Source organism: Erythrolamprus reginae, chromosome 8 (genome assembly GCF_031021105.1).
Source record: "Erythrolamprus reginae isolate rEryReg1 chromosome 8, rEryReg1.hap1, whole genome shotgun sequence".
In the NCBI taxonomy this organism is placed as follows: Eukaryota; Metazoa; Chordata; class Lepidosauria; order Squamata; family Dipsadidae; genus Erythrolamprus; species Erythrolamprus reginae.
Window position 1 is genome coordinate 2,088,272 of NC_091957.1, and position 15,171 is coordinate 2,103,442.

Consider the following 15,171-nt stretch of genomic DNA (forward strand, 5'->3'; position numbering starts at 1 on the left):
CGAGTCTTTACTCTTCATTCATCAAACTCCGGACAAGCAATTCCCTTTTTCCTCCTGGCATTTGGGATTCTCTGCTCTCTCTCTCTTTTTGGGGTCCAACCCCAAAAGATGACTGTTCCTTTCTCAATCCACCGTGAAAACTCCATTCTGTCTCCTTTACAAAAGATGTCAGCCCGCTAATCTTTCGCATTTTGTCACCAGGAATTCCTGCGCCTTTTAAAACAAGTTTCTTAAGCCATTCAGCTCTCCCCCAGTGTTGGCCGACAGCATTCTCTAAAGACTAATGAATTTAGAATTAGCCATTTTCCTTCTAAGGGTCTTCAATGAATGCGGATCACTTTAAACAGCGTGACAAATTGCTTTATGCGATGCCGTGGCACCATTTAACCTCACACTCTTCGCTTTTTAAAGAAATTCATTCTCTCTTTTCCCTCTCTCTCTTTTCTCTCTCTTTCTCTTCTTTCTCTCTCTCTCTCCTCTCCCTTTTCTCTCTCTCTCTTTCTCTCTCTTCTTTCTCCCCCTCTCTCTTCTCTCTCTCTTTTTCCTCTCTCTCTTCTTTCTCTCTCCCCCCTCTCTCTTCTCTCTCTCTTCTCTCTCTCTCTTTTTCCTCTCTCTCTTCTTTCTCTCTCCCCCCTCTCTCTTCTCTCACTCTCTCTTCTCTCTCTCTCTTCTCCCTCTCTTCTCTCTCTCTTTTCTCTCTCTCTTTCTCTCTTTTTCTCTCTCTTCTTTCTCTCTCTCCCCCTCTTCTCTCTCTCTTCTCTCTCTCTCTTCTCCCTCTCTCTCTCCCTCCCTCTTCTCTCTCTCTTTCTCTCTCTTCTCTCTTTCTCTCTCTCTCTTTCTCTCTCTCTTTCTCTCTCTCTTTCTCTCTCTCTCTTGATTGTTTCTTCATTGCTTATTTGACCATTATGACAACCATTAAGTCTTGTACCACATGATTCTTGACAAATGTATATTTTTCTTTTATGGACACTGAGAACATCTACACCAAAGACAAATTCCTGGTTTGTCCAATCACACTTGGCCAATAAAGAATTCTCTTCTATTCCATTTCCTCTCCTCTCCTATTCCATTCCATTCCATTCTATTGTAATCTATTCCATTCTATTCTATTCTCTCTTTCTCTCTTCTCTCTTTCTCCTTCTCTCTCTCTTCTTTCTCTCTCTCTCCTCCAAGTTCTTTCTTGAGCCATCCTAACAAGGTAGTCTTCTTAAAGTTCTGTTATTTTAAAAGTCCAGTCCTTGTTCCACTTTCCCCCCTGGGAAAAAGGGTGCCGAGATGGCCACCGGTGCAGAGAGAGAATTGAGAAAAATAACAACCATCATCTTAAGGATGCCACAGGTTGCAATCTTGCAGAAGGCGCACAAGGAATCGGGCGTCATCTGGTGGTTTTTCCGAAGCTTCAAATACAGTGTGGGTGAGGATTTGTGTGTGTGTGAGAGAGAAAGATCTCTCTTTGAAAGCCCACGGAGAGGTAGAAAGGGCCAGAAAATTTAGGTGTGTGCAAAAAAAGAAAAGTTGAACACTAATTTTAAAATTCTTTTTTTGGGGGTGGGGGAGTTGGATCCATGCATTTGGAGGAAAGACCCTTTAGGAGCAAGGAGAAGATTTCAAATATGACATATGACGATTGACACCCCATGCGTCTCAAATATTAGACCTCTCGTGCAAATTTCGTCTATTTGATTGCTCCCTTTTTCAGATCACATCCACAGAAAACTCACCTTGAGTGTGTCATTTTAGGCCGGGCGTGCGACTTCACAACATGTGTGTCCTATATATTGTGCATTGCACCCTTATTTTACTCATGGGCACGTGACACACCTCAAATCATGTGCCATTAGCAGAAGAGGATGCTGTGGGGCAGATAATAATTTTAGCACAGAGTCTGCCATGATATTAAAAGATATTCAGAATAGCCTTGAAATTTATATATTTTTTCCACACTATGCTGCACGAATCCCAGCGACCAGTTAGGTCCCACAGGGTGGGTCTTCTCTGGGTCCCGTCAACTAAACAATGCCGCTTGGCGGGACCCAGGGGAAGAGCCTTCTCTGTAGCGGCCCCGGCCCTCTGTAACCAACTCCCCCCCAGAGATTAGAATTGCCCCCACCCTCCTTGCCTTTTGTAAGCTCCTCAAAACCCACCTCTGCCGTCAGGCATGGGGGGAACTGAGATACCCTTTCCCCCTAGGCCTTTACAATTTTATGCATGGTATGTCTGTATGTATGTTTGGTTTTATAATAAGGGTTTTTAACTGTTTTAATATTGGATTGTTATATGCTGTTTTTGTTACTGTTGTTAGCCGCCCTGAGTCTGCGGAGAGGGGCGGCATACAAATCCAATAAATAAATAAATGAGTGAATGAATGAATGAATGAATGAATGAATGAATGAATAAATAAATAAATAAATAAATAAATAAATAAATAAAATTGTATTTCTTAGGGTGGTTTCAAAATGAGGAAGCAAGCCTTGATATGCCCCAATAATTTGCTTCCAACTTTGGCTAGTACTTTGCATCTGGTGTTCTGATACCCGAAAACCAGAGGTGAACATTTCAAAACAAACATTTGGGCCTTTGGGCAAATGAATAAATTAAACTAATTTTGATAGTGGCAGGGTGTGTTTGCATTTTGCAACTGTGGGGAAGAAAGTGTGGATGTGTTTCTGTGTGGGATCCTAGTTATAGAAGAGACAATGGCGGATTGGATGGCTTGGAAACTCATTTTTTTGATTGACCGAATTGATTGATTGATTATCTCGCGTCCTGAACTGCGAGACGGGCAGCAAATAACTTTGATAATAAAGTACCAACAGTCATTAGGTGCCTTGGGTGCAATTCTAAAACATCTGCAGCACCATCGGCATTGACCAAATCCCCATCGGTCAATTGCAGAAGGCAGCTTTATCAATATAACGGCTTATATTCTGCAATGATATTTGCAACCCCATCAAAAATCCACATCCCAGGCCCTTGGGAAGGATTCACGTTGATTATCTCAATAGCTTTCTCCATCTAAGGGGCTATGATGCTAAATTCCTCTATTTTATATGATAGAATCATAGATCCATAGAATCATAGAATTATAGAATAGGTTCATAGAACTATAATATCATAGTTTCATAATAATATAGAATCATATACCATATTTTTTGGAGTATAAGACATGGCTTTTTCCTCCCTAAAAGAGGCTGATAATTTGGGTGTGTCTTATACTCCAAATGTAGCTTCCCTGCCCCCCCCCCAGTCCTAACTAACTGCTAACAATCTTCCCAATTCTTACCTTGCAGGTTCTTTCATTGTTACTCTCTGCAAAGAATGTTTCCAAGCCCTAAGTCTTTGCAGGGGTTTTTTCATTGCTTTACTTGCTCCGAATGTTTCTTTCCAGCCCTAACCAGGTGCTAACAATGTTCCCTGCTCTTACTGGCTTGCGAGCTCTTTCATTGTTACTCTCTGCAAAGAATGTTTTCCAAGCACCAAGCCTTTGCACGGTTTATTCCATTGCTCTACTTGCTTTGAATGTTTCTTTCAAGGGGCTAATGATGTTCCCAGCTCTTACTGGCTTGCAAGCTCTTTCATTGTTACTCTCTCCAAATAACGTTTTTTTAAAGCCTTAACCAGGTGATAAAATAATGGTCTGAAGCTGACCAGACTAAGGACGCTAGCCAGATGAATATCACGCTAAGCAGATTCTTTTCCCTATTTTCCTCCCAAAAAACTAACTTATACTCCCGTGTGTCTTATACTTATATTAATCATATAATCATGGATTCATAGAACTATAGTATCATAGGGTTGGAAAGAACCTTGAAGGTCTTCTAATCCAACCCCAAACCCTCAGACCATCTCAGACAAATGCCTGGCCATCTTACTTAATCACTTCATGATTCACTTAATAACCATATCATAGCTCATCTTCACTCCTTTGCTTGCCTGTTTCGTTCATAGCATCTTTAACGTGTCTTGATGTTTCCGAAAGACTATAATCTTTGCAAATATTTCTCCAATCCCAGTCTTGACTCTTGAAAAAGAGTCGCATTGAAAAAAAAGATGGAGCTAAACCACACACAGGTGTGTGGCCCACATACAGGATAAAAAAACTTTGCTCCATGTCCATTTCTACATCGTGAGTAATGCTGCAAGAATTCTTTCACCTTATCTCTTAGAAACATAGAGACATAGAAGATTGACGGCAGAGAAAGACCTCATGATCCATCTAGTCTGCCCTTATGCTATTTCCTGTATTTTATCTTAGGATGGATCTAAGTTTATCCCAGGCATGTTTCAATTCAGTCCCTGTGGATTGACCAACAACCTCTGCTGGAAGTTTGTTCCAAGCATCTACTACTTTTTCAGTCAAATAATATTTTCTCACATTGTTTCTGATCTTTCCTCCAACTAACCTCAGATTGTGTCCCCTTGTTCTTGGGTTCACTTTCCTATTAAAAACACTTCCCTCCTGGACCTTATTTAACCCTTTGACATATTTAAATGTTTTGATCATGTCCCCCCTTTTCCTTCTGTCCTCCAGACTAGACAGATGGAGTTCATGAAGTCTTCCCTGATCAGTTTGATGCTTAAAACCTTCCACTATTTTTGTAGCCTGTCTTTGGACCCATTCAATTTTATCCATTTCATTTTGTAGGTGAGGTCTCCAGAATTGGACACAGTATTATTCCAAATGGGGTCTCACCAACGCTCTATACAGCAGGATCACAATCTCCCTCTTCCTGCTTGGTACCTATGTTCTTACGTCAAGCGGTTAATGTAGATCCTAGGAAATACAAACTCTGGGAGTTGTGTATTTCCTGGACAATATCTGTGCAGTTTCAAAACACAACATCTAAATGAGCTTGGGTGGGCGTTACAAGGGGCATGATCTTGAATTTTCTCTAGGAAAATAGAACTATAAAAAAGAATTAATTGATCGCCCCAAGATGTTCACTTCTATAATTTAACCGAGAAAGGTGCAAGGAGAAACAGAATGATGCTGAAAAATGATGGAAGGTCTTAAGCATCAAACTGATCAGGAAAGACTTCATGAACTCCATCTGTAGAGTCTGGAGGACAGAAGGAAAAGGGGGGACATGATCAAAACATTTAAATAGGTTAAAGAGTTCGATAAGGTTCAGGAGGGAAGTGTTTTTAATAGGAAAGTGAACCCAAGAACAAGGAGCCACAATCTGAGGTTGGTTGGGGGAAAGATCAGAAGCAAATATATAAGGAGAAAATATTATTTGACTGAAAGAGGAGTAGATGCTTGGAACAAACTTCCATCAGAAGTAGTTGCTAAATCCACAGTCACTGAATTTGTACATGCCTGGGACAAACATAGATCCATCCCAAGATAAGATACAGGAAATAGTATATAAGGGCAGACTTGATGGACCAGGAGGTCTTTTTCTACCATCAATCTTCTATTTTTCTAGGTTTCTATGCCAGTCCACAAATGCAGCAGAGTTTTGTTTTGTTTTATATATTAAATTTATTTCCTGTACTTTTCACCTGTAAGGGCACTCTGTGGGGCTTACAGCCAGTAAATGGATGGATGGATAGATAAATAAACTTATTACAAATTTTAAAAGCTATAAAAACTAGAACCAACTGGAGAAGAACAACCAGCAGAGGTTTCATGACCAAATTCACATGGACCGATCTCTCTCGGCCACTGAGAAAATCTGGACCTCTTTGTTCAGTTCATTTACACAACTTTCCTGGTTAGGCAAGTTGTCTGCATGCCAAATGCATTTGGAAGGGGGTTGTGGGGTTTTTTGTTTTTTTTTAGGACTCCCCAAATCTAAAGACCAACCAATTTGCATTTATCAGTTGGTGCCAGGTTGCCAAGCCGGATTCCTACGGCTTTCCTAAACTAATATAATTTCCAGTATTTTTTTTCTCCTCCCCCACAAATCTGCTTTGATGGAGGATTAATTAACCTGTCTAAATCAAATGCCTTTTTCTTATTGTGTTTGTCAGGCGATTTGCATGCAAATACGTAAGGTGTTGCCCTGCACAATTTAAGCAGTTGGGTTTTCATCGGAGGTGACAATGAGATTGTGGCTGGCTCACTTTGGCTATTTCCAGGGTGGGTGTATGGAGTATTCAGGGAGGGGCAGCACCTCTGGGGTAGGGCCATGTCATGTCCTCTTATGGCAGGTCATTTTAGAGCAGCTTTTAGGGCATCTCACTCACCTGTCACTCAGCTCTCACCTGTGGCTCCTGGACGCTGTAGCATGTAGATTTGATTTGATTTGATTTGTATGCCGCCCCTCTCCAAAGACTCCGGGCGGCTCACAACAATAAAAACAGTACAAATCCAATAGTTAAAAACAATTTAAAACCCCTAATATAAAAAACCAATCATACATCTCAGACAAACCATACATAAAACGGAAGTGGCCCAGGGGAATCAATTTCCCCATGTCTGACGGCAGAGGTGGGTTTTAAGGAGTTTACGAAAGGCAAGGAGGGTGGGGGCAGTTCTGATCTCCGGGGGGAGCTGGTTCCAGAGGGTTGGGGCCGCCACAGACTCTTCCCCTGGGTCCTGCCAGATGACATTGTTTAGTCGACGGGGCCCGGAGAAGGCCAACTCTGTGGGACCTAATCGGTCGCTGGGATTTGTGCGGCAGAAGGTGGTCCCGGAGATATTCTGGTCCGATGCCATGAAGGGCTTTATAAGTCATAACCAACACTTTGAATTGTGACCGGCAACCAATGCAGACTGCGGAGCGTTGGTGTAACATGGGCATACCTGCACGATTTGAAGTGGCCACACCCTGGGCTACCTTTGAAGAGTGTTCACAAACTGCAAATCATCCAAAACGCAGCTACACAAGCAATCATGGGCCTTCCTAGGTAGGACCATGTTTCTCCGACACTCCATGGTCTGCATTGGTTGCCGATTGGTTTCCGGACACAATTCAAAGTGTTGGTAATGACGTATAAAGCCCGACATGGCATCGGGTCAGATTGCCTATGGGGCCGCCTTCTGCCGCATGAGTCCCAGCATCCGGTCAGAGTCGGCCTTCTCCAGGTCCCGTCAACCAGACAATGTCACTTGGCGGGGCCCTAGGGGAAGAGCCTTCTCTGTGGGGGCCCCCCAGCCCTCTGGAATCAGCTCCCCCACCTGGAGATTTGCACTGCCCCCACCCTCCTCGCCTTTTGTAAGAGTCTGGAGACTCATCTATGCTGCCAGGCTTGGGGCAATTAGATCTTAGGCCCCCTGGCCGACGACTGTGTTGAGAGAAAGTTGATTGAATGGGAGTGACTGGTTTTTATGGCTTTGGGGTTTTTTAAATTTTATATTTAATGAATTGGATATGAAATGTTATACATTGTTTTATTATATGTTGCAAGCCACCCCGAGACCTTGGAAAAGGGCAGCATAAAAGTTCAATAAATAAATAAATAATTCCTTGTGTGTGCAATCACACCTGGCCAATAAATAATTCTATTCTATTCTATTCTATTCTTTCTATTTTCTTTTCTTTTCTGTTCTATTCTATTCTACTCTACTCTACTCCATTACATTCTATTCTATTCTGTTCTGTTCTATTCTATAATTTAAAAAACCCCACAATAAAAGAATCAATCATCCTTCTTTCATGCAATGACCGGTGTGAAACTGTCGTTCACCGTTCCTAGGCGCACAGGTGTGTCTTTAATGCCTTCCAAAATTTTCTCGTGTTACTTGTTCTTTTGTGAGTGTTTTTTTTGTCTGGAACGCGATAGAGATCCCTGCTTGGTTCTGGGGTTGGACTACAAGACCTCCAAGGTCCCCTGCTGTTATTCTGCTGGGATTGACCTCTCCCTCCCTTACCAATTCTCTGGTTTGCAGAAGTCCAGAAGCTCTCCAGCCTGGTCCTACCCTCGGAGGTCATCATCGCCCAGAGCTCCATCCCTGGGGAGGGACTGGGCATCTTCTCCAAAACCTGGATCAAGGCCGGCACCGAGATGGGCCCATTTACGGGTCGGATCATCTCCCCAGAACACGTGGACCTGTGCAAGAACAACAGCCTGATGTGGGAGGTAAAGGCAAACTCTGCGCACGTGAAGAAAGCTCGTTGGGTTATTGGGGGGGCACGCCCTGTTTTATAGGCAGTCCTTGGTGTGATTTGTTTAGTGACCGTTTCAAAGTTGCAACGACAATGAAAGAAGCAACTTATGACCCTTTTTCTCACGGGCTGTCCTGGCATTCGCGTGATCTCTAGGCCTCCAGGGCAGATGGATTCAACAGCCGTGTGACAAACTTCACAGCTGCATTTAGCCACCGGGAGAAGAGAGGTGGTAAAATGGACCCAACTCATTGAACAAACCATGTTGATTAGCAGAAGGAAGTTTGGACTCAGCTGTTGATAGCAAGTCAAGGACTATAATGTTGCCCTGAAAATAAGACTCTGTAGAGGGATGGATGGATGGATGGATGGATGGATGGATGGATGGATGGATGGATGGAGAGAGAGCGACAGACAGATGGACGGACGGACAGATAGACAGACAGACAGACAGACAGACAGACAGACAGACAGACAGACAGACAGACAGATAGAGTGTTTCCCCAAAAATAAGACCCTGTCTTATATATTTTTTGAACCCTGAAATAAGAGCTTGGCCTTATTGCCACCGCACTCAAAAGCCCGATTGGGCTTATTATTGGGGGAGGTCTTATTTTGGGGAAAACAGGGTGGATGGATGAATGGAGAGAGAGAGAGACAGATGGATGGATGGATGGACAGACAGACAGATAGATAGATACAGTGTTTTCCCTAAAATAAGACCCTGTCTTATATAATTTTTTTGAACCCTGAAATAAGAGCTTGGCCTTATTGTCACTGCACTCAAAAGCCCGATTGGGCTTATTATTGGGGGAGGTCTTATTTTGGGGAAAACAGGGTGGATTGATGGATGGATCAGACAGACAGAGATGATAGATAGGTAGGTAGGTAGGTAGATAGATAGATAGCTTAGGTAGGTAGGTAGGTAGATAGATAGATAGAGAGAGAGAGAGAGATAGAATAGATAGGTAGCTAGGTAGGTAGATAGATATCATGTTTCCCTGAAAATAAGACCCTGTCTTATATTTTTTTTTGCACCCTGAAATAACTGCTTGGCCTTATTGCTATGAACACAAAAGTCCAATTAGCCTTATTATAAGGGGAGGTCTTATTTTTGGGGAAGCAGGGCACCCCAATTCACATTTAACTTGCTCAGGTGAAGCTTGACTCGCCCCATTCTCACAACATACTAACCCTGCTTAGTTTTTATCTTGGTTACTTGGATGTTGGACGGGTTTTCAGAACCCAGCCTGTTGATCTCTTTGCACCAAGACAAATTCCTTGTGTGTCCAATCACACTTGGCCAATAAAAATTCTATTCTATTCTATTCTATTCTTTGTAAAACGGGTTGTCCACCCCTATGACCACACAGTAACTTTGGTTATTTACAGTGGCTCGTTCTGTGCACCTGCCGAAAACAGGTATAAATCAGCAACGATGACGACCATAAGTATTAACATGAACCCTTCAGCTAGGGAAAAAAGAGGCTGAATTCAGAGAGCCAAGCGGCTAAAAATAAACCAAGGTTAAAACCAGCCCGGCTTCGCCTGCTCCCTGAATGAAGTTGGCTGGTTTTTGTTACCTACTTTGAGAAAAAACGGGAGCTTGAATGTGTGTTTTAAGCTGCCATTAGAGGCATAATGGGGCCTTTCTAATTTTTTCTTTATTCAAAACTCCATAAATGAAGGCAAATGACAGCTATTCAACCCGGGGATAAAGGAAGCTGCCTATTAAGCTCAAGGTTTCTTTTCTTTTTTACCACCGCCTCCCACTTCAGTTCATTCTGTATCTATTTGGTGGGAGATAACTCACCTATAAATACAGAATTTAAATTTGTATTTTTTTTTTGCTGTTGCTGTTTTTTCCTCCCCCCCCCACTTTTCCTCTTTTTCCAGCAACCAGGTTCCATTTCTTTCTTTCTTTCTTTCTTTCTTTCTTTCTTTCTTTCTTTCTTTCTTTCTTTCTTTCTTTCTTGCTTCTTCTTCTTCTTCTTCTCCTTCTTCACCTTTTTCTTCACCTTCTTCTTCTTCTTCCTCATCATCTTCCTGTTCTTCACCTTCGCCTTCACCTTCTTCTTCTTCTTCACCTTCTTCTCCTCCTCCTTCTCCTTCACCTTCTTCACCCTCACCTTCTTCTTCTTCTTCTCCTCCTCCTCCTCCTCCTTCTTCACCTTCTTCTTCACCTTCTTCTCCTCCTCCTCCTCCTCCTTCTCCTTAAAATGTAATTTCTTCACAAATGCATGCTAATGTATCGTTCCCCTCAACGGAGGCCTTTTCATGTACGATTTGATTTGAAAAGGGGAATCAGCCTATTTTCTGGATGTTTCCCCTTTCCTTGGCAAAGTGTGAAACTGAAGGCATTCCTTCCCTTGAATTCTTATCTTTTTGCAAAGCCCACAGCTGACAGCCGATCAGAACTTGCTGCAACTCTGTTTTCCAAATCATTGCTGCTTCTAAAATCTTTTTTTTCCCCATTGGAAATTTTTCTTCTTTTCTTTATTTCTCTTTGTAAGTTTTCTCCTCTTGTTCTTTTGCAAGCTTCCTTCCTTCCTCCTTGCATTCTTCTTCCTTCCTTCTCTTGTTCTCCTTCCTTCCTTCCTACCTTCCTTCCTTCCTTCTCTCCCCTCCCTCCCTCCATCCCTTCTTTCTCTCATTCTCCTTCCTTCCTTCTCTCACTTTCTTTCCTTCCTTCTCTCATTCTCCTTCCTTCTTGCATTCTTCTTCCTTCCTTCTCTTGTTCTCCTTCCTTCCTTCCTTCTCTCCCTTCCTTCTCTCCCCTCCCTCCCTCCATCCCTTCTTTCTCTCATTCTCCTTCCTTCCTTCTCTCACTTTCTTTCCTTCCTTCTCTCATTCTCCTTCCCCCTTGCATTCTTCTTCCTTCCTTCTCTTGTTCTCCTTCCTTCCTACCTTCCTTCCTTCCTTCTCTCCCCTCCCTCCCTCCATCCCTTCTTTCTCTCATTCTCCTTCCTTCCTTCTCTCACTTTCTTTCCTTCCTTCTCTCATTCTCCTTCCTTCTTGCATTCTTCTTCCTTCCTTCTCTTGTTCTCCTTCCTTCCTTCCTTCTCTCCCTTCCTTCTCTCCCCTCCCTCCCTCCATCCCTTCTTTCTCTCATTCTCCTTCCTTCCTTCTCTCACTTTCTTTCCTTCCTTCTCTCATTCTCCTTCCCCCTTGCATTCTTCTTCCTTCCTTCTCTTGTTCTCCTTCCTTCCTACCTTCCTTCCTTCCTTCTCTCCCCTCCCTCCCTCCATCCCTTCTTTCTCTCATTCTCCTTCCTTCCTTCTCTCACTTTCTTTCCTTCCTTCTCTCATTCTCCTTCCTTCTTGCATTCTTCTTCCTTCCTTCTCTTGTTCTCCTTCCTTCCTTCCTTCCTTCCTTCTCTCCCCTCCCTCCCTCCATCCCTTCTTTCTCTCATTCTCCTTCCTTCCTTCTCTCACTTTCTTTCCTTCCTTCTCTCATTCTCCTTCCTTCTTGCATTCTTCCTTCCTTCTCTTGTTCTTCCTTCCTTCCTTTTCTCCCTTCCCTCCCTCCCTTCTTTCTCTCCTCCTTCCTTCCTTCTCTCCTTCTCCTTCCTTCTCTCCTTCTCCTTCCTTCTCTCCTTCTCCTTCCTTCTCTCCTTCCTTCCTTCCTTCCTTCCTGAGTTTTCTTCTCTTTCCCTCTTATCCAATTGCCATTTTTTTCTTTTTCTTCTTTGTGAGTTTTCTTTTTTCTTTATTTCTCCTTGCACTTTTTCTTCCCCTTTTTTGCCAGCTTTCTCCTCTTTCTTTTTCCTCTCTGCAAGTTTTCCAATTTCAATTGGAGAGAAATTTCCAAATTCAAAGATGCCCCGAACTATTGTTGTGTGGCTCACGCAGCAAAGAAGATTCAATCACGGTTGTTCTCCCTGGAAATTCCCAAGAATTCCCCCTGTTCCAAACCAGGCGAATCAGGATTCCTGAACTCTTAGAGGTTCTGTGGTCTTTAAACAAAAACATTTGCATCTATTTTCTGCAGTGTTTTTCATAATCTACTCATATCCAACAATTTAATTCCCTTTATATCAATATAAACGGGGGGTAATTTGGACGTATTCTGGGAACATTATACCATAGTTATGTGCAGTTGCTTCTTTGTGAGTCCTGGATCCAGTCTGGGCTGTTTGCATAAAATGAGGCAGTGTGAGATTTTGTTAATGGGGTGTGTGTGTGTAGAGGGGGAGGACATAAGAATCACGTAATTATTCCCCATAATTCCTCAGGCTGGCTGGGGAATTCTGGGAGTTGATTTCAATTTCAATTTCAATTTATTAGATTTGTATGCCGCCCCTCTCCGAAGACTCGGGGCGGCTCACAACAATAATAAAAACAATATTCCAGGGAAAACAAATCTAATATTAAAAAGCACATAAAACCCTATCATATTTTAAAAAGCAAACAACATATACATACCCAAACATAAATATAAAAAAAAGCCTGGGGGAAAGGTGTGTCAACTCCCCCATGCCTGGCGGTATAGATGGGTCTTGAGTAATTTACGAAAGACAAGGAGGGTGGGGGCAGTTCTAATCTCCGGGGGGAGCTGATTCCAGAGGGCCGGGGCTGCCACAGAGAAGGCTCTTCCCCTGGGGCCCGCCAAACGACATTGTTTGGTCGACCGGACCCGGAGAAGGCCAACTCTGTGGGAACTTATCGGTCGCTGGGATTTGTGCAGTAGCAGGCGGTTCCGGAGGTACTCTGGTCCAATGCCATGCAGGGCTTTAAAGGGGTGCAACCTGTCTTAAATTGCCAAGGTAGAGAAACACTGGTCTAATGGTTACTCAACAAAGTATTATATATTGAAGATTTCTTTTAAAAAACCCAAAACCCATCAGGATTAATCATTGGGTTTTCTTAATCTCAGGTCTTCAATGAAGACGGGACAGTTCGATACTTCATTGATGCGAGTCAAGAAGACCATCGCAGCTGGATGACCTATATCAAATGTGCCCGGAATGAACAGGAGCAGAATTTGGAAGTGGTCCAGATTGGGAATAGCATCTTCTACAAAGCCATTGAGGTATGAAATGGGGGCAGCCAAAATGAAGACAGGTTCTCCGATACTCTGGGCACAATGAGAATATGACATAAGAGCCGGGGTGGCGCAGTGGTTAGAGTGTAGCCCTGCAGGCTCCTTCAGCTAGCTGTAGTTCAGTGGTTCAAATCTCACCACCAGCTCAAGGTTGACTCAGCCTTCCATCCTTCCCAGGTGGGTCAAATGAGGACCCAGATTGTTGGGGTTGATTCTGTCAACCGCTTAGAGAGGGCTGTCAAAGCACTAGGAAGCGGTATATAAGTCTAAATGCTATTCCTTCCTTCCTTCCTTCCTTCCTTCCTTCCTTCCTTCCTTCCTTCCTTCCTTCCTTCCTTCCTTCCTTCCTTCCTTCCTTGGTGGGTCAAATGAGGCCCCAGATTGTTGGGGGCAAGAGGCTGATTCTGTAAACCGCTTAGAGAGGGCTGTAAAAGCACTAGGAAGCGGTATATAAGTCTAAATACTATTGCTGTATGCACGAGGGTAGCATTGTCTCCAGGGCCATGCGATCCCCTTTTGACAAATCACGTTCACTTAACAACTGTGTTACTGGCTGAACAACTGGCACGCTTCGCTTAACAACTGTGGCAAGAAAGGTCTAAATGCATGCACGGAAGCAAAATCACACTGGGGACGGACATGCACATATGCGGGACACCCCCCCCCATGCGTAGCACATTGGTAGCAAGAGATAAAAGGAATCCACCCTGTCCCAAACCCTCTGCCCACCCCATTTTTGCAAAAAAACGGGTGAAAAATGGGCCTATTTTTGCAGAATAAGTGGAATATGGGCCCATTTTTTGCAAAAAAGGGTAAAAAATGGCCTATTTTTCCAAAAAAGGAAAAAAAGTCTCATTTTTGTAAAAAATGGTAAAAAAATGGCCTATTTTTTGAAAAAACAGGTGAAAAAGGGCCCATTTTTTTTTGAAAAAAACGGTGTAAAACAGGCCCATTTTTGCAAAAAAGGGTGGAAAACGGGCCCATTTTTGAAAAAAAAAAAGGGGTTCGCAGAAGGTTTTGGAGGCGTGCAGATTGCCAGGGCAGACAAAAACTTTGTTTTCTTCCATACTTCTTTGAAATCTCGGTGCGTCTTATACATCGGTGTGCCTTATAGTCTGAAAAACATGGCCAGTATAACCCTTCCCCGCACCGTTTCATAATAATATACAATCGTAGACCCGTAGAATCATAGATTCATAGAATTAGAGTTTCACAGACTCATAGGGCTGGAAGGAAGAAAAAAAACGCCTGTCCAATTTACTTCATGACATCATATTTCACTTTAACAACTGCCATAAAAGTTGTCCGAAAATTGGGTCCAATTGGACTTAATCACCATAATGACACACCGTAAAATTTCCAGTCTTGGTGATGACTCTAAAACCAAGGGCTGCCTGCATTTACACAAATCCGCTTCGATTTCCATTCCAAACAGCCTTAATTTCTCATCCTTGGGCTCTAAAAGAGCCTCTTTTGGCTACGTCAAAAAAGGAAAGGAAGCCAAAAGCGAGTTTTTAAATAAAAAAACCCTTGAGTTTCTGGAGACCTCACCTACAAAAAGATATTGACAAAATTGAAGGGGTCCAAAGACGGGCTACAAGAATGGTGGAAGGTCTTAAGCATAAAACTGATGAGGAAATACTTCATGAACTCCATCTGTATAGTCTGGAGGACAGAAGGAAAAGGGGGGACACGATCGAAACATTTAAATATGTTAAAGGGTTAAATAAGGTCCAGGAGGGAAGTGTTTTTAATAGGAAAGTGAACCCAAGAACAAGGGGACACAATCTGAAGTTAGTTGGGGGAAAGATCAAAAGCAACATGAGAAAATATTATTTTACCGAAAGAGTAGTAGATCTTTGGAACAAACTTCCAGCAGACATGGTTGGTCAATCTACAGTAACTGAATTGAAACATGCCTGGGATAAACATATATCCATTGTAAGATAAAATACAGGAAATAGTATAAAGGCAGACTAGATGGACCATGAGGTCTTTTTCTGCCGTCAGTCTTCTATGTTTCTATGTTGAGTTCAGGCTGAAGAAGCAAGTGAGAAAGCCATATCCAAGTTGT

General features: G+C 42.8%; 1 protein-coding gene across 1 annotated transcript in view; it reads left to right on the forward strand.

The window, feature by feature from the left end:
* PRDM12 (PR/SET domain 12) overlaps positions 1-15,171 on the forward strand; it is a 37,709-nt gene that overhangs the window by 15,516 nt on the left and 7,022 nt on the right. Inside the window, exons 3-4 of the mRNA XM_070759545.1 lie at positions 7,838-8,028; positions 12,930-13,085. Coding sequence (XP_070615646.1) covers positions 7,838-8,028; positions 12,930-13,085 — 347 coding nt within the window. The remainder of the gene's footprint in view (positions 1-7,837; positions 8,029-12,929; positions 13,086-15,171) is intronic.